This window comes from Drosophila busckii, chromosome 2R (assembly GCF_011750605.1).
Source record: "Drosophila busckii strain San Diego stock center, stock number 13000-0081.31 chromosome 2R, ASM1175060v1, whole genome shotgun sequence".
NCBI classification, from domain to species: domain Eukaryota; kingdom Metazoa; phylum Arthropoda; class Insecta; order Diptera; family Drosophilidae; genus Drosophila; species Drosophila busckii.
Genome location: NC_046605.1, coordinates 5,323,359 through 5,341,093, shown reverse-complemented (window position 1 = coordinate 5,341,093; position 17,735 = coordinate 5,323,359). Strand labels below are relative to the sequence as shown.

The 17,735-nt window shown below is 41.8% G+C and overlaps 4 protein-coding genes across 6 annotated transcripts; 1 reads left to right on the top strand and 3 right to left on the bottom strand.

Annotated features, from left to right (window-relative positions):
* Positions 1-13: 13 nt before the first annotated feature.
* LOC108597702 (protein fem-1 homolog B) lies at positions 14-4,484 on the bottom strand. 3 transcript variants are annotated; one of them, XR_001915085.1, is made up of 7 exons: positions 4,106-4,484; positions 2,222-2,504; positions 1,417-2,159; positions 950-1,365; positions 668-894; positions 328-609; positions 14-244 (listed from the first exon to the last, which is right to left on the bottom strand). XR_001915085.1 is itself a non-coding variant. In XM_017984388.1 (7 exons), the coding sequence occupies exons 1-7, from the start codon at positions 3,179-3,181 to the stop codon at positions 452-454; spliced, it is 1,947 nt and encodes a 648-aa protein (XP_017839877.1). In that variant the 5' UTR covers positions 3,182-3,196; the 3' UTR covers positions 14-451. The 3 variants fall into 3 exon arrangements, 2 of the variants coding, with proteins under 2 accessions (XP_017839877.1, XP_017839876.1); XM_017984388.1 differs by lacking the exon at positions 4,106-4,484 and adding exons at positions 2,990-3,089; positions 3,162-3,196 and having other exon boundaries at positions 14-609; XM_017984387.1 differs by having other exon boundaries at positions 14-609.
* A 3,160-nt stretch (positions 4,485-7,644) lies between these two features.
* On the bottom strand, positions 7,645-12,122 carry LOC108596175 (DNA repair protein RAD50). The gene is made up of 9 exons (XM_017981683.1): positions 12,008-12,122; positions 11,369-11,942; positions 11,101-11,314; positions 9,869-11,047; positions 9,394-9,817; positions 9,161-9,330; positions 8,847-9,107; positions 8,693-8,795; positions 7,645-8,636 (listed from the first exon to the last, which is right to left on the bottom strand). The coding sequence occupies exons 1-9, from the start codon at positions 12,074-12,076 to the stop codon at positions 7,692-7,694; spliced, it is 3,939 nt and encodes a 1,312-aa protein (XP_017837172.1). The 5' UTR covers positions 12,077-12,122; the 3' UTR covers positions 7,645-7,691.
* A 204-nt stretch (positions 12,123-12,326) lies between these two features.
* LOC108596180 (potential E3 ubiquitin-protein ligase ariadne-2) lies at positions 12,327-16,588 on the top strand. Its single transcript, XM_017981688.1, has 3 exons — positions 12,327-13,031; positions 14,365-15,704; positions 15,764-16,588. Exons 1-3 carry the CDS (start codon positions 12,953-12,955, stop codon positions 15,914-15,916), a joined length of 1,572 nt encoding a protein of 523 aa, XP_017837177.1. The 5' UTR covers positions 12,327-12,952; the 3' UTR covers positions 15,917-16,588.
* A 40-nt stretch (positions 16,589-16,628) lies between these two features.
* Positions 16,629-17,674, bottom strand: LOC108596182. Its single transcript, XM_017981693.1, has 2 exons — positions 17,088-17,674; positions 16,629-17,030 (listed from the first exon to the last, which is right to left on the bottom strand). The coding sequence occupies exons 1-2, from the start codon at positions 17,562-17,564 to the stop codon at positions 16,665-16,667; spliced, it is 843 nt and encodes a 280-aa protein (XP_017837182.1). The 5' UTR covers positions 17,565-17,674; the 3' UTR covers positions 16,629-16,664.
* Between the last annotated feature and the right edge of the window lie 61 nt (positions 17,675-17,735).

The window sequence follows — 17,735 nt, the reverse complement described above, 5'->3', positions numbered from 1 at the left end:
TACTTTATTTTATGTTCTGTATATAGTATATATATTTATTTATTGAGGCGCCACTAGCAACGCAAAAATCAATTCAATTGATTGCAAACGTTGAGCGCCATACGTTTAACATTAATTATACACAATAGAAAAGCAAATGTACAAAATGAATTTTTACATACATATGATTATACAAGCAAACAATCAGTCCAAGTGTGTGTCAATGTGTGCATGTGTGTGTGTAAGTTGATGAAAGTGTTGCGTACTTAATCAAATATATAAAAATAAAAACAAATTAATTAATAAGCTTCTTGCGTATGTAGTTTGTATGTATATCGTTATAAATACCTGGCATTTGGCTAAATTAAGTCACTAAATTTGTTACACATATGGTATGCATACAATTATACACATGACTTGCATTTACAATTCTTATTTCTTTTTTTTTGGCTACACATATTTGATTATCTATCTAGACCTTGTGCACACTGTGCATCTGTATGAAACCCTCTAGCTGTGTGGGTATTAAACCTCTAAACTGCAAACGATTCGTTGCTATAGAACGCGCCGCCAAGCACTTTAGACTGGTGTGTGCATTCTGATGTCCATGCAGCAGATTAGCCAATGTAGCTGTTTAAAAAAAATACAAGTTAGCTTCATTTATATAAGAACAGCTTAAATTAAATACTTTGCTTGCAAGCTGTTGCAGCTGTTTGTCCTGCTGCATTGACTGCATCCAAATGCGCGCCGGCTTCTACAAAAAGTTGCATTATGCGCGCCATTTCAGCTTGACGATCCTGCGTGCTGTTTATTTTGGTCACCAGTATATGCAGCGGTGTGTTGCGTGCCGCATCTACGGCCACCACAGAGGCGCCACAGTGCACCAGCACCAAGGCAGTGGCATAGCAGGGAAATCTGTAAGCAAGCAAGTTTACCTTTTGAGCTTCTTTAGCTTAAATGTTTAGCTTACCTGCACATTTCGCTGGTGTAAAACTCATCCACAGGCGTTACACCATTCACAGCCAGATGCAGCAGTGTTTGCCCATCCTGCAAACGTGTGTCCTGCTGTATAAACTTGCGCACCACCATAAACAACTGCTGTATGTGATGCTCATTGACTTCCTGATCCTTTTTGCGTCGTGCCAACAGCGTTACAATTTTTATTAAATATAAAGCTGTAATGCAGTTCTGATTGTTTTGATCCTGCAGCAAACTAGCGCAGCTATTTGGCTTGCCATTTAATATTTTGTGCTTGTTATTTTGAATTTCCTGTTGGCATTTCAGCAAAATAGGCAGCACATCGTCCAGCATCAGTCGATGATTCTCAACGCGCAAGATTTGCGCAAAAAGCTGCGCAAAACGCAGTAAATCACGATCAACAGAGACCTAAAATATAAATTGATTAACTGTGCTTTAGTTAGTCTCTAGCATGCTTACATTATTTTGCATGCGCAGATCAATGGCATAGCTCCAGAGCACTTGGCACTGCTCAAAGCGTCCCTGATCAGCCATCACAGCGCCACGATAGATTATAGCCTGTGGCAAATCTGGATTATTCCTGCCTAAGATACGCTCGCGTATGGCCAGCGATTCCATGTGTATGGAGTGATGATTTAACCTAATAGCATTCAGTTCTGGCAAGTTTTCGGTCTCAAACCAATTGTCGTAGGCGGGCACGGGTGGTTGCACCTTTTTGCGCGTGATCTGGCGTTCATTACTGTAGCGCAGCTGCATGGCCTTCATGAGGAAACCGTAGGCGCGATTTACATCGTATTTGATTTTATCATTAGCATAGGTGGCGCCCAGCAGCTCCAGCGCTTGTATCTGCTCCTCCAGGCTCATTAAACCAGGACGTTGTATAAACGCCTCCACCACATCCTCATGCAAACGCTCGGCAGCTTGCAAAGCTGGTGTTATGCCAGACTCATTCTTGAGCAGCATAGCGCCATGATCCAGCAGCGCTGTGACCACATCCAAGTGTCCACTCTCTGCTGCATAGTGCAAAGCGGTGGCGCCACACAGCGCCTGATCATTGGGCCGCGAGCCATTCTGCAGCAGCTCATTGACCACCAAATAATGTCCCTTGTATGCGGATATCATCAGCGAATCATTCTTGAAACAATTTGTAGCATTTACATCAGCGCCATGCTCAATTAAAAACTGCACAATGTCCAGGCGACCTATTGACAATTGATTAAACTATTAATATATTATGCATTATTGTATGCATTTGGTTACTAACCTTCATAGCATGCCGCACGCAGCGGCGATGACTGCGCCTTGGTATTGTGATTGATCGACGCGCCTGCCTGCACCAGCAGCTTGACAATCTGCAGATGCCCCATGCCAGCGGCTACCCATAAGGCTGTCGCGCCGTACACCACAAGGCCATCAAAGATGACATTACACTCGCGCTCCAGATCCACATCGTAGTGCGATAGCAGCGTCTTGACGAATGTCACATTGCCAGACATGGCGGCCATCGTAAGCGGCGTCAGCGATTGTGCATCGGGCTGATCAAAGTTCTATAGAAATGCAAATTGTTAGATTATAAATATTTACAGCTGCTTAAATGTTCACAGTCAAGGCTGCTTGAAAATAGTGCGTTTCATAAAACAAGCAAAATAGAGCAAAAACACGTGAGAATTATACACACATGTCGCTATATCAGCACTATGTGTCGCTCTTTGTCTGTATGCCTTGGATTTTTGGCACGGCGCATGTAAATATTACAAATAGCACACGCCTTTTAAAACAACATACATATATGTATACTGTATATCATACATATATACAGCAGTAAAATGTAAGAATACATTTGTTTTTATAGAGGATTCACTGTTTCTTTGTCAGATCCAGCAGCCAGCGCATTGGCCAAAGTCCAAGGCAATAGACATTTCTGGGGCCTGACCTCCTACATATGGGAAAACTGCGTATTGGCTTTAAATTCGCTGCAGCACTAAAATTAGCAACTGGGTCAAGAAACTGTGCAGACAGCAGAGAGACTCACCGCCGGATAGGTTATATAGCTGGTCAAAGGCAACGAATCGTTAGCGCCACGCCAAAAGCTAGCGCCTGGCCAAGCCGATTCGTACCAGCGCTTGCGAGTACTGCAAAATATTTATGAAAGTAACAATTAAATAAAGTTTGACTTTAACTTGACTGGGCTAAAAAGTTATTACCGATATAACTCTGCGTGCATGGCGCTCTGGCAATAGTTTCTAAACTAAAGGACAGCTGCCTGCTGCTGCCTGAAAAGGTCCTGTCGTATAAAATTCGATAATACTTCGTGTGCCTAATGCGAGCATATTTCGCTGCATTTTTGTGCTGCGCCCATAAACTACAACCCCCATGTTTGCATATAACAGGGGTTGTTTATAACAAAAAGGATATTCGACAACAGGGTAGCAAGCGCCAGCTGATGCGCACTCAAACAGAGAGAGCAAGAGAGAGCGCGCACAGCAGAGAGCGCGCGTGTGTCAGGAGTTGGGGGTTTGTTTACAAAAGCCGCCAAACAGCTGTTTCAACACATTCCGAAACTTGTAAATTCCATTTGCATTTAAGCGGAAATCAGCTGTGTGAGCACAACGTACGATACAGGAACTATTATATTGCCTTGGCTGCTGTCCAAGTTCATGTTAGCCAGTCCAGAATGATAAAGAGCGAGCGCATAGAGTGGGGCATATGAATAATTTGCCCCAGTTGCTGCCAATTATAAGATCATCTCTTAATACAATATGACAACGCATATTGCCGCATTCAAAACGTAAATTTGACAACATTAAAAGCAAATTAACAATTACTGCGCGGCAACTTTTTGGCAGAAGCATTCATATTATAAACACGATCTATACACATACATTTGCATATAATTGTTTGCTTGTGTGCACATGTGTTTATAGCAAAGATTCTGTTCGTGTGCTCTGAGTAACAACGGATGATGAGTCGATAAACAATGCCCGTGTGAGCAGCAAATTTAACTTATGTACATATAAAAATCAAACACATACATACATATCGTCGTTTGCCACATATAGGTGGAAATTTTCATTAATGACGCAGTAGTAAATTGCTGCCATTACGCAAAATCAAACTATAATCGCATATAAACTAACTGTCTACTTACTGTATTGACCAATTCTGTTTGCAACTGCGTCGAGCTGATCGTGTTTAGTGCCTCGACGAATCTCAAGATCTGTGAAGATTTTGCTGCCAAGTAGATGGTGTTCAATAGCGTCATCTTGATGCTGGCACGTTCATTGGGAAATTTGTGGCGCAGCTCTTCTTCGATCTCCACCAGCATGCCATGAGCCATATTAAAATATCCAAAGTCTAGGCCATCATCATAATTTGAAGCGTGCGCTTCGTCCGGATCAATTGCCATGTTTCTTCAACACAAGCGCCAATGCCTAGCATGCACAATTTCTTATAAATTTTCCACGCTCTCTATATTTACGAATTTTCCGTTTAATTTAACACGACCCGCACTTGTTTCACTTTCAATGTAAACGAATTAGTATTTTTAGTATTTATAGTATACAAGTGTTTTGCTACACGGTACAATGTGTGGGCGCATGCAACTTGCAAGTGTCATCTATAGTGTTGATCGATAACTCACAGTAGCGCGTATCATCCGGTGTTTTTAACGTCCTACTAAATTGGCGCTTTATACAGAAAAACATTAATAACGCATACTTATATGATCGTCGTTTCACGTGGATTATATCCAAATGGTTATTTATACAGACAGCATTACTTACCACCATGGGCGCAGCTTATATTTATAACAAAGCCACATCGTCCTTCATTGTGGACTTGCTGGAAATGGTATGTAATTCGATACAAAGTAATCCTTTAATCATATTGCAAGCCAAAAAGCAAATATTTTTAAAAAGCATCATATGTGTATTAACAATCATTGCTGATCACACTCGAGCATTTCGCTCACTGCTGTTTAATCGCCAACGGTCCGTGCACTACTGAACTACAAGTAGCCTCGATAAGGGAGTAACCCATACATCTCAGTAAGCTGCTTGTGCTCTGAGTCTTTCGTTCTGAGAGCTGCTGCGCTCAATGAGTATGATGGGGTGGGCTTTGTTTTGACTGAAGGTTGAATTTTAATTGGAAGTAGTTTGTTGATTTGTGCAATAGTTTGATAAATTGTAGAGTAATGCAATAAATACTTCTGAGCCTTATTTTTCTTTTTAAGCCAAACATTTAAGATCAGAAAGTAAATGCGTAACTGAATCTATTTTAGTTATAAATCATTTATTGATACATGTAAAAATTGACACTTGACTTACTTCAAAAAGTATTAAAAATACACTGGAATGAACTATTGATCTGATCTAATAATTTCTTGGCAGTAAATTGAAAATACTTTTTGAAGTAAATCAAATATGATTTACAATGTAGTTGAATTATTTTTCTTTGCTGGTAGCATTCAAAAATTATTTTTTTCCCATTTTGCTTTTTCTGCCTTTATCCTTTTTACCTTTTTTGCCTGTCTTTTTCTTTTTTTTGGGTGGCGGATTCGCATCAGGCATGACAAAATTAGCTTTCTTTTCTTCTTCTTTTTTGTTTATGTGTGGCGTTGCTGTGTGGCAGGTGTCTAGCACTTTCTTCACAAACTTGCGATCGCCCTTTATAGTTGTGACAGGCACTTTACACCAATTGTCCAGCTTGCGGTGGCTATAGACTTCTACATCACAGCAGTTGGAAAGCAGCATGAGATTCGAGTTGTCCGTTACGTATTCGCTGGTGCACAGGTCATTGCCACAACTGGGACAGTGGTTATTCTCACGACGCAATCGAAATGTTATGGGAAACACACGACCAACAAATGTCTCATCATCGAGCAAAATAGAGTTCGTATAGCTCGGCTTGCTACGTGGACCTTTTGTGTACTTTAGATTTAGCATTGTGCTGAGAGGTCTGCACTCAGCAGAGCAAGGATTTATCTGCTTTGACTCTCCATTTTCCGTTTCCGTTTTATTGAAGCATTTTGCACACAGATCTGCATCTATTTGACGTCGCACATAGACCACTGGCTCCAAGGGTAACCGCAGCGGTTCGCTATGCTTGAGTTCCGAGCACAACGGCAGCTCCTTTGGTTTCTCTTCCTCCACTGGCTCCAAGTGAGCATCAGTGTTGCGAACTTTCAGTACTGAAATCGGTCCACTTGCGGTTGACCTTTCTTTAAGCAACGATTTATTTCTGGAGGATTTCCGATCTGGGTCAGGTGGAGGTTCGGGCCGTGTTTTATGGCAGTCCACACATATTTCAATAGGTTCATAGCAGGTTGAACAAAATCGAGGTGTAAGGCCTTCGAATTTAGCTTGCCAGGTGCGGCAGCTATTGCCTGCTCCCGTCATTTGCTATGTGAACCACACTTAAAATATTAAAAACAATAAAAATTTTGAAATTGACTTTCAAACGAAGGCCAAGTTGGCAAGTGAAAATAAATTTATATAACAAGTTACTAAGTTTAGCTTAAACCAAATAATTTAGTTACAATTTTATTTTTACTTGTAGTTACAAATTATTCAAGTTATTTCAAAATGTATTTAATAAATATTGCAATATTCGCTAAGCACATTTTGAAATAATTCAAATATAAACCACAACATATGTCCATGTAGTATTTTGATGCTGCCGTAAGTTCAAAGCTTATTTTTTGCTTTTCTTAGCTTTCTTGTCTTTCCCTTTCTTTCCTTTATCCTTCTTGTCTTTATCCTTCTTGCCTTTGCCTTTACGTTTCTTTGGCTTGCTTATGCGTTTTACAACGACTACTTCTTGTTGTGGCTCTGGGATGGGATCCTTAAGGGAGCAATAATCCAATACACGCTTGCTAATGCTTTGCTTGCCACTAATGGTGGAAACAGGCACATAGCACCAGTTCTCAAGCTTACAGCGATCATAGACTTCCACATTGCAACAATCGGAGAGCAGGATTAAATTGGATGCATCTGTTACGTACTCACTAACATACAAATCTCTGCCGCAGTTGCTACAATTTCGTTTCGATCGACGTAGCCTAATTGTAATGGGAAAGACTCTGCCAACTAGCGTGTTTTCATCCAAAACATAGGAGTTCTTATGTGGCGGCTTGGCACGCGGTCCTTTTGTCCACTCCTTGGAGCTCATCAGCGATTTTATATTTCTACATGCGCACACGTTCTTCCCAGTGCTGTCATTCTGTAACTCACTTAAATTGCAGCATTTTTGCGGCTTGGGTTCTAGTTTCGATGGCGCACACAAATCTGCAGGTATCTGTCGTCGTACATAGACTGGAGGCTCTGTCGGTGGCATCTCGATTGGTTTCAATTTGGAGCACAGTGGGACGCCACCTTCTGGCTCTGACTTTCGTTTGCTCTCGGCCGATACTCTTGACGATCGTACACTTGGAGGTGGTGGTGGCTTGCGACAATCCAAACATATGTCACCAGTTGGAACAAAGCATTTTTCGCAGGATGGATTTGCCTCGCCCGAGCTCAAAGCTCTGGCATACCATAAGCGACAACTGTTGCCTGCACCCGTCATGTTGTGGTTAAGCTAAAAGAACTTGCAGCATTTAAAAAAAGTTATTGATATTGACTTTCCAAGGAAAGCCAAGTATGTAGCAAATTATTATAAAAATTGTTTATTTTCAAATTAATGCTACAAAATACTGCAAAGCAATTCGTATGGCAGCGGAATGTTAATTGCTATAACTATTTGTCATCAACGCGCACCTTTTGTATACAAGACTTGCATTCGGAATTGCGCAGCACACGATGATAGTTGGTTATTCTGCCCAAGGACGATATAAAGTACTCGTCATGGGTAATTATGATCAACATAAAGTTTGCCATTGACTGGCGATTCTCCACAACGCGATTGAGCGCATCACATAGCGAGATAATATTATCGCGATCTAAATTGGTCGTAGGTTCATCCAGTGCTAGCACACCACAGTTGGCGCTAAATGTTTCGGCCAGCGCCATGCGTATAATCAGTGAGGCCAGCACGCGTTGACCAGCGCTGCAGCGTCCACGCATTTCAATCTCTGAATTATTCTTGGACTGCACCACACGATAATTGTAGCTCTTGCGACGATCGGCTGACGACTCCTGCGCTATTTCATCCGTTTTGATTTGTACATAATCAATGTCGTTGCCTCTGTATATCATGCGCCAATATTCGCGTATTAAACTGTTAATGTTGTTCATTTTCTCAGCGTGAAATTGTATTAGCGCCCATTCCAAGGCAACGCGATGCTGGCCAAGATCATCAATGCCACAACGCTGTACATAGACTTCGAAATGAGCGCGTCTATAGTTGTGCAGCGATTTCTTGTACTTGGGATCTTCAATTTCACGCTTGAGCTTTGTCAGCTGATTGTTGATCTCGCCCAGCTGGCCCAGCAGCTCGCCACGTCGCATGGAAGCTGCATCCTTCTTTGTAATCAACTCGTTTTTCTCCTTGGTTACACTGCGAAAGTCCAGATTGCCCAGCTGCTTGCCCAGCGCTTGACAATTCTCATTTAATTCAGCTTCCTTTTGCTCCATCTGTTTTAGCTCGCGATTATCCTTTAGATCGCGTTCACGTGTCTGCTGATTATGGCAGTCTGTCTTGAGCTTTTCTAGCTTGTCGCTGCTTGAAGTTATTTCCGAATCCTGTTAAAATATAACAAATTTAATACAAGTAGCATATATATTACAGCATAACTTACCAATTTGCTTAGCTGCTCTTTTGTAGCTTTTATTGTTGCATCCAGCGAACTTATTTCAGCAGCAAGCTTCAATTTGGCAAAGTCTTGAGCCTGCTTCTTCAATCTATAAACAATAAATAGTTAATAATATTTATTTTTCAAAAACTAATCGCACCTTTGTATATCCTGATCAGTGCTTTTGTATTCATTAAACTTCTTGTTCAACTCGGCTAACTTTTGACGTTCGATTTCCTTCAAGCGCGCCTTTTCAGCAATAGCAGCGCTTAGATTATGCTTAAGCGGCTGTATCTTGGCTTTCAATTCGGCAATTTCTCTGGTAACAGTTATTAGCAGCTTTGTTAGTTCATCGAGACGTTCCTTTAACTGTGGCAAGCTCTGCACGCCATCCTGCAGCTGTATGCGCTTATCCTTCAAACTGTTAAAATAAGCATTTAATATAAATTTGAGTATGAGAATTACAATGTTTACCCATTTCTAAATTCACGCAAGCGATTTAAAGCCTCCGTTTGCTCATCATAGGCTTTCTGATTGCTTTCCAATAATTCTGATTCCGCTTCCACCTCCTTGGAGACTGCAGTTTTCTCTGCTTGCAGAGCTTCTGCAGAAACGTTGCTGTCATAGTCAGCTGGCAATTTAAGCTTAAATAAATTAATGTATATAATTAGTACAAAGTGTGTGTTAGGTTTGAGTAGTGCAGTCACCTTTAAGTTTTCCAATTCCTTTGTAACACGACCGGACTCCTTTAGTGCTTCATCCAGCAACGTCATATCATTCAACATGCCGTAAGCCAGCTCCATGTTGCTTGTGGGCTCACCAAGCAGCGCTATTATTGTCTCATGCTCAACGGCAGTCTCGCTACGCAGTTTTTCTATTTTCTGCAGCTCCTCACGCTTTTGGGGCAGTGACTCCTCAAGCTCCTTTACCTTATCTATGGTGGGCTTAATTTGCAACAGATTATCGTATTTTAGTTGCTCTGCTTTCAAAGCTTTCTCTGCTCTGCTTATATTGTCTGGCAGCTTTTGTATTTCATCAGTGAGCTCTGTGGTTAAATCACAGGCCTCATCCCCAGACATGTTATGATGGCATAGTGGACAATTGGGATCCTCGTTTATTTTTTGTATATATCTGTAATAAAATTAAATTAATATTTATTTGAGACAGCTAGCTTAGACTTACTTTTTGTACATGGCCTCTGCAGAAATGAGCGCGCCATGCTCCAGTTGATGCTTCGATATGGCCGTTTTGCTGCGCAATAGCAGCTCATCATACGGCGTAGAGTGACACTTTTCGTAGACTTGCTCCTGGAACTCACGCTGCTCTTTCTCCATGCGCGATATGTCCGCAACCAGATTACTGCGCTTTATATTGTGCGATTGCTCTTTGAGTTTTAGCGCATTTGCGCTCTCATTTAATTCTTGAATCTCACGACGCAGCTTATCATACGTATTTTGCACTGTACGGCGATAATTGTTGGTAATGGGTTCCTTAATAAATTTGCCAAAGTTATCGCTATGCTTGCTGCGCACGCGTTTTATCTCCTGCGTTTTCTTTTCCAGCTCCTTTTCTTTCAGATTAATCTCTGCCATTAGCTGTGTTATGGAATTTAATTTTGTTAGCTGCTCATCGAGTTCTTTAAAACGCTTTTGCTTCTTAGCTATGTCGTTCTTTTTAGTCATTAAAGCCTCACGGATAGCTTCTTTGTTAAACGCTCGTGTGGCACGTTCAAACTTTTCATCTGTGTCTGCAATTTGTTTCTCCAGCACTTTGAGCTGATGCAGCGACGTTTCAATTTGTTTAATTTTTATCTCCAGTGTATCACTTTCTCGCTCGCTATCCTGCTTTTGCTTCTCCTGTGAAACTACGCTCTGCTCTGACTTGGTCACCTCAGTGCGCAGCTCATCAATTTTGGTCTGGCGTGACTGCTCTGCTTGATCGTTTTGCGCACTCAGTTCTGTTATTTCGCATTGTTTGCTCATTAGCATGTCTTCAATGTCGTGCAGCAAGCTTTTTAAATTTTCAGCATTATCCACTGGATTGCCAACCACATCAATTTGCAATTGCTCACAGAGATTATTGATGCGTTTGCTCAGCTGTGACTTGCACTCCTTTTCGTTTTCAAGCTGCTGTAGCGCCATGCTACGTTTTTTATCCTGCGCAGTTAAAGTCTTTTGGCAATCCGTATTTGATTGCTTAAGTTTTATTAGTTGCTCATTCATATCATCGCGTTGAAAACGCATTTCACTCATGCGCTGATCAAAGCTGCGTATCTCCAATTCCAGTTCAGACATGGTTCCTGGAAAAAGCTCTTTAATGTGATTCTTTAGCTTGGCTATCTGCTCCAAGCAATTCTTATGCCTGCAAAAAATGCATTAATCAAAGTATTTTAAATTTAGTTATTTTTACTTTACTTGGTATCCATTTCCACCTTTTGTGACTGATATTTGCCAATTTCGTATTCAATTTTACGTATTTCTAGCAATCGCGCATCTACAGGTTTAACCTCCTCATCGCATTGCTCACATTGCTCTTTGAGCTTTTGGCATTTCTGTTCCTCTTTTTGCAGACTGAGCGTTTTTGCCTCCATTTCTTCCTTTAAATGGGACAGCAGCTTCATGTTGGCCTCTGTGAGCAAGTTATAAATAACAAAATGACTATGAAAAGAGCTTCATTACCTACCCATCACTTTCAACTCCTCCATAGCTTCTTTGCGCATTTTAATAATTTTATCCAGCGCCTTATTGTACTCTGTTATACCAAAAATAGCATCGAATCTGCCTTTGAGTTTCTTTGGCTCATCCAGCGGCCAACTGGAGTCTTCTTGATGGCAAAAGAGCACATTGTTTATAATAGCCTTTGACACGCCCATGAAGTCAGTGACTGCCAAATCTGCATTTGCACCGCGCAAGCTTAAGGATTCATGATTGCGACCCTTAACTTTGCCGTCGCTGCTATCCAGGAAATTTATAGTCGTATCAATGGTCTCAAAGTTGGTCTTGTCACGCCTGATGGAGACCTTCATGCTGCGACAAATCGAAAGACGCGCGCCAATCTTATCGCGTACTTGCATTTTTATTTGCGCCAAAGATTCATTGCGTCCAAATATCTTGGGGTCGTGCACAAAGCTCTTTCCACGATCACTGCCTGGCGGATATTCCCCTGTTAGTGCAAATTTGAGGCATTCAATTATGGTTGTCTTGCCGCAGCCGTTCTGTCCTAAAATCAGCGTAATAGGCGAGGCAAATGTTATGCTCTAAAAAAATAATGCGCACTTTGTTAACATCGCATACAGTTAATTGCTTTGGGACTGTTGCTTACTTGCACATCTTCGGAGTTGGGCCCAAAGCTACGTACTCCTTGTATAGACAGTTTCTCTATGGTCGACATTTTTGTGATGAAATAGTTTAAAACAAATTACACTTCTTTTGCCGCCAATCGTCTGCCGGCGAGTCACAGCTGTTTACCAATAAGACTGGAATAATCGATTCTTCAAAAATCGAATGAAATCGTAAATATTGACTGTTATGACAATCGATAACGCACAAATCGATAAGTATGGAAATCAATCTTTGCTCAGCTCTACTGAATAGCCTATTTTCGTATTTTTCCCGCAATTGGAATTTGAAAAAAGCCAGATTTGACGTCAAAAAATCCATGTTGTCAGCACTGGTGCGAATGAAAAATCAGAAGACAAAGAAAAAAGGTTTACTGCGGGATGTTTTTATTTTCATTGCGTTGTAATTGCACTTAAACAAAAGCGAATCGGTGGCGAGAAACAAACTAGGTGCATGTGTCTATTTTTGTACAAATCAAACGCACAGCATTGAGTGCAGCATCAATAGGCTGTGGCTGTGTATGTGTGTATACATATATGAATACATACATATGTGAAACGAAAATAATACGCAGCCTGTGTGTGAGTGTGTTCGTGTGTGTTCCGGATCCGCGCCACCCCGCTAAGCTAAAGCTCTTCCAGCAGAGGGTCTAAATCTAAATGTGTAGATGTAAATGTAAATGTAAAATGGAGAGTGCGAGCAGAGAATTGCAACAACAATAACTAAATCTTCCACTACACAAAGCAGCAACAAAAGAAGCCCCACCAACCCCCGTTGCGTGTGCAGTAGCCTTGTAAAGAAGTAATTTTACGTATTTTGCTTTACACTCGCCCTTCAGTCCGTCGAAACAGGCAAGACAACGGCAACGGGAGCGGCAGTCAACCAAGAACGCAGTTACACACACTTACACTTGAACACATAGTACACCATGGACTCGGACATTGAAATGGAATTGGATTCGGACAACGATGGAGAGTTTGACGACGATTATGATTACTATAATACAGGTAAGTGACATTTGAGGGGGTGGGTGTGTGAGTGCGTGTGTAAGTGTGTGTGCGGTTACATTAACAAGTACGGCTATTGATTACACATTGCATATCGATTCCACACACAAACGCAAGCAGGAATTAGTTTCTTATTGGTGTACTAAAAAAAAAGACTGTTTTGTATCTGTGTAATGATTGCATGCGCTTTGGTTATTCACCTTTTGTGTCACAAACACACACAAACAAACAAAGGCACTTACACAGTTTTATGTTTACATGTGTATAAATATATTTTGCATTTAACCTTCTGTTACGCTCGTACATAGGCTCGAGCTCTTGACATTCGCCTTTTAAGTTTATACAATATTTGCGTGCCCCCTAAACTTCGTCTCCTTGCCACACTCTTTGCTTATTTCCACCCCCCTTTTGTCCACAACAGAAAAAAACAACCGCCAGCCAGCGTGCAAGTTTCACATTTATATATTGCCCTCGCCCTGGCCATCGCCAACGCTCCAATGCCATACGGGCGTCGTCTTTACTACAGTACAAAATTTAATGCATGCAGTGAAGCTTCGCTATGACGCTTAAGTGTTTAGACCTTTTGTTTTAATTTACTCGTTTGATTTAATGACGTTTCACTGTAAATTGTAAATTGTTCACTTTGGCGTTGTCGTCGTCTCTGCGTCGTCTACGTCGTCTGCGCTTGGTACGTTATGTTACGTTTTGCTTTTTGACCATGAAGCTTTAATTATGAAATTGAACTTGAAATGGACGCGCGCTTGTTCAAACCAGGCTTGACTGTCTCTCTCTCCCTCGCTCGCTCTTTCTCTCTTTGTGTTATTGCTTTGTACGCGTCGCTCATATGTTTTTACCTGAACCCCACACCCTCACCTCTCTCTCTCTCTCTCTACTCACTTACTCAATGCGTGCTGCGTGCTCAAGTGTCTGCCTGAGTTTGTCGCTCTGCGTTTTACGTGCATTTTCAACCGTTAAACGCTGTTCAGACTGCCTTTTGACCTGACGTTCGTCTGCGATCTCTTTGCTTTGTTTTGAGCTCACACAGAGCCGGCGTTGTAATATATTTTGGCCTTCAACAGTCGTAAATATGGCAATCAATTCAATCAATTCGTCAGCATGCAGCCCACAGTTATATTTATGTTCATTTCTCTTGGCTTTTGTATCAAATGTGTGGCCTGGCTTTGCTTTTCGTGCTGTTTCAATGAAAAGCAGGTAGACAGTTAGGTTAAATCGTTAAATTATTGCACCTGGTGCCGCAGACCCAGTGGGGAAAGTGCTTACTAAAGCAGTTACCTATATTAGTATATTTTACTAATTGGTTTATTCTTTGCAGGTGAAGATTGTGATGTGGAGCGACTCAATCCCAAGCTCGCTGATCCTGAATACTTTGAATACGACTGCCTAACAGTGGAGGACATAGAGAAACTGCTAAACGAGCTGGTAGAGAAATTAAACACATTTTTACAAATAACACCATCGTTGGCCAAGGTGCTGCTGCTCGAACACCAATGGGATAGCAATGCTGTGATGGAGAAATATAGACAAGATGCGAACGCCTTGCTGGTAACAGCGCGCATCAAACCGCCCACAACGACAACGACGGGAACAGCAACAACAACGGAAGGTGCAACGACAAGCGCCGCAGCAGCGGCACAACTGGTGCGATTGGGCAGCAGTGGCTACAAAACAGCGTCATCCAGCTCTAGTACAAATTCATCATCCCAACAGTCGCAGCATCGTAGACTGTGTCCGGTCTGCGCGAGTACGCAGCCGAGTGACAGATTCTATAGCTTGGCTTGTGGCCACTCGTTCTGCAAGGACTGCTGGACAATTTACTTTGAGACGCAAATCTTTCAGGGCATTTCCATACAGATTGGCTGCATGGCACAGAATTGCAATGTGCGCGTGCCGGAGGATCTGGTGCTGACGCTTGTCACACGCCCCGTCATGCGCGACAAGTATCAGCAGTTTGCTTTTAAGGATTACGTCAAATCGCATCCGGAGCTGCGCTTTTGCCCCGGACCCAATTGCCAAATCATAGTGCAATCAGCGGAGATCTCTGCCAAGCGTGCCATTTGCAAAGCTTGCCACACAGGCTTTTGCTTCAAATGCGGCATGGACTATCATGCGCCCACAGACTGCCAAATAATTAAGAAGTGGCTAACCAAGTGCGCCGATGACAGCGAAACGGCGAACTACATAAGCGCACACACCAAAGACTGCCCCAAGTGTCACATTTGCATCGAGAAGAACGGCGGCTGCAATCACATGCAGTGCTTCAATTGCAAGCACGACTTTTGCTGGATGTGCCTGGGCGACTGGAAGACGCACGGCTCCGAGTATTACGAGTGTTCACGCTACAAGGACAATCCCAATATAGCCAACGAATCGGTGCATGTGCAGGCGCGCGAGGCTCTCAAAAAGTATCTGCATTACTATGAGCGCTGGGAGAATCACTCCAAGTCGCTCAAGCTGGAGCAGCAGACCATAGATCGCCTGCGGCAGCGCATCAATTCGAAGGTGATGAATGGCAGCGGCACCTGGATCGACTGGCAGTATCTGTTCAATGCAGCAGGACTGCTCGCCAAGTGCCGTTATACGCTGCAATATACCTATCCCTATGCCTACTATATGGAGGCGGGCTCGCGCAAGAATCTATTCGAATATCAGCAGGTGAGTGAAATCATAGCGTACTCTATATATATCATATATTAACAATTTTTGTTTGGCAGGCACAATTAGAGGCTGAGATTGAGAACTTGTCGTGGAAAATTGAGCGTGCGGAGACAACAGACCTGGGTGATCTCGAGAATCAAATGGATATTGCTGAGAAACGTCGCACCACTCTACTCAAAGACTTCTTTCCCGTGGACAACAAGGCATAGGCTTCCACAGCCCCCCTCCCCCTAATTGACAACATTTTACTTTTTGTCGACTCCACAGACAGTATAAGAGACGCTTACATAATAATCCAAAATATGGATAAGTAGTTTAAACAATAGCTAATTTTAATATTAACATTCAAGTGCATATGTAGCTATAATAACTAGTTTCTACTACTACTACTACAAGTATGTATAATTAACCTATAGTTGTGAATTTTCGATATCACTCAAAAATCGATGCAATTGCAATACAACGCCATGCGCAAAAGGAGGAAACAATAGCGTTTAGCATAGGGAACAGAACACATACAGCCAGACCAGCCAGTCGCCCAAATCACAAAGCAATATTCCAACTAACAAAACTATAGCCAGCAAATGTAACAATTAATAATGTTAACAAGTTCATACAAATCAATCATGTTTTAATACTATGTCTCTGCATATATACAAATTGTAACTTAGCTGAAGCAACAATAATTAACAATATAGCCATATAAATTTGAAAATCATTAGAATATATTCAAGTTTCCCTACGTCTTCGTATTGTGAATTGGCAGCGCTGTTTTTCATATTAAGCTAATATATAATTTTAGTTTTGTAGGACTTATATGCTAAGTATGCTTATGCGACTGAATTGAAATTAAATTAAATGCAACATTAAATTAAATTCAAACAATGTACAAAAACAAAGCAAACGGTTTTTTTTTCTAGCTGTACTATTGCAACTATTTGATTTATTTTTTATCAACTATCTTATCATAAGATTATTACTTATCATAGAAGCCTTTTTAGCCTTGTGCTCCAATTGGCAAGTCTCATTGAGTACTCTACGCTTGAAATTTTGCTGTGCGGTTATTGTGGTCACTGGCACACGATGCCAGTTTTCGATTTTATGATATGGATAGACTTCAATGTCGCAACAGTTGGAGATGAGTATCACATTGGTGTTGTCCGTAACATTTTCACGCAGCAGCAGGTCCCGTCCGCATTTGTTGCAATGATTCGTCTGTCGGCGTATACGAAATTTTACGGGAAATGCGCGACCTCCTATTGTGTTCTCATCCAGTATAACACTATTTTTATACGTAGGCTTGGGTCTTGGTCGCTTAGTCCACTAAGTATAAGTATAGAAATTATAATTAAATTGTATTTTAAGCTAGTCGACAGTTACCTCCTCCAAGTGTAACATTGTGCTTAGGGGCCTGCATTTTGCTGAACAAAAATTATTTTTAATTTCGCGGTTTTGTGCATCGGCTAGAGTGCAGGTTGGCTCAGTATCAGGCTTAGGATCAGTTGAGCACGTGGCACAGAATGGTGCTGTGTCTACAAAGCGCCGTACTGGACCCTCAAATTCTGGTTCCAAAATTGCTTTGACAATGGAAGATTTCCTTGGCTCTTCGGGCAAACTTTCCGGTGGCGGCAAAGTTCCCGGAGGCGGCGGCACACCTTCCGCTGGCGGCTCCAATAGCGGTAAAGGCAGGCATTCGGGATCGTCAGGATCAATTTCGGTGGGGTTTTCTGGTACCACCTTTGTTATGGGTTCGGCGCATGGTCCTTTCAACGGTTCAAAGCAGTTGTCACATTTTCTGGATAGGCCAGCAGAGATTTTTTGGTTCCATGTGCGGCAACTATTTCCTGCACTCGTCATATTGAGCAACTGAGAGTAAGCCAATTGGATTAGGTCTATTGCATTTGAAAAATGAAAATTTAGCTGTGATTTTCCAGGAAATGTGTGTGCTATGTGAAAATTACATAGTTCAAGTAAGTTTCAAAGCACACAGGGCGGCAAATTCAAAAACGTCGTGACATAGCAGGCAGC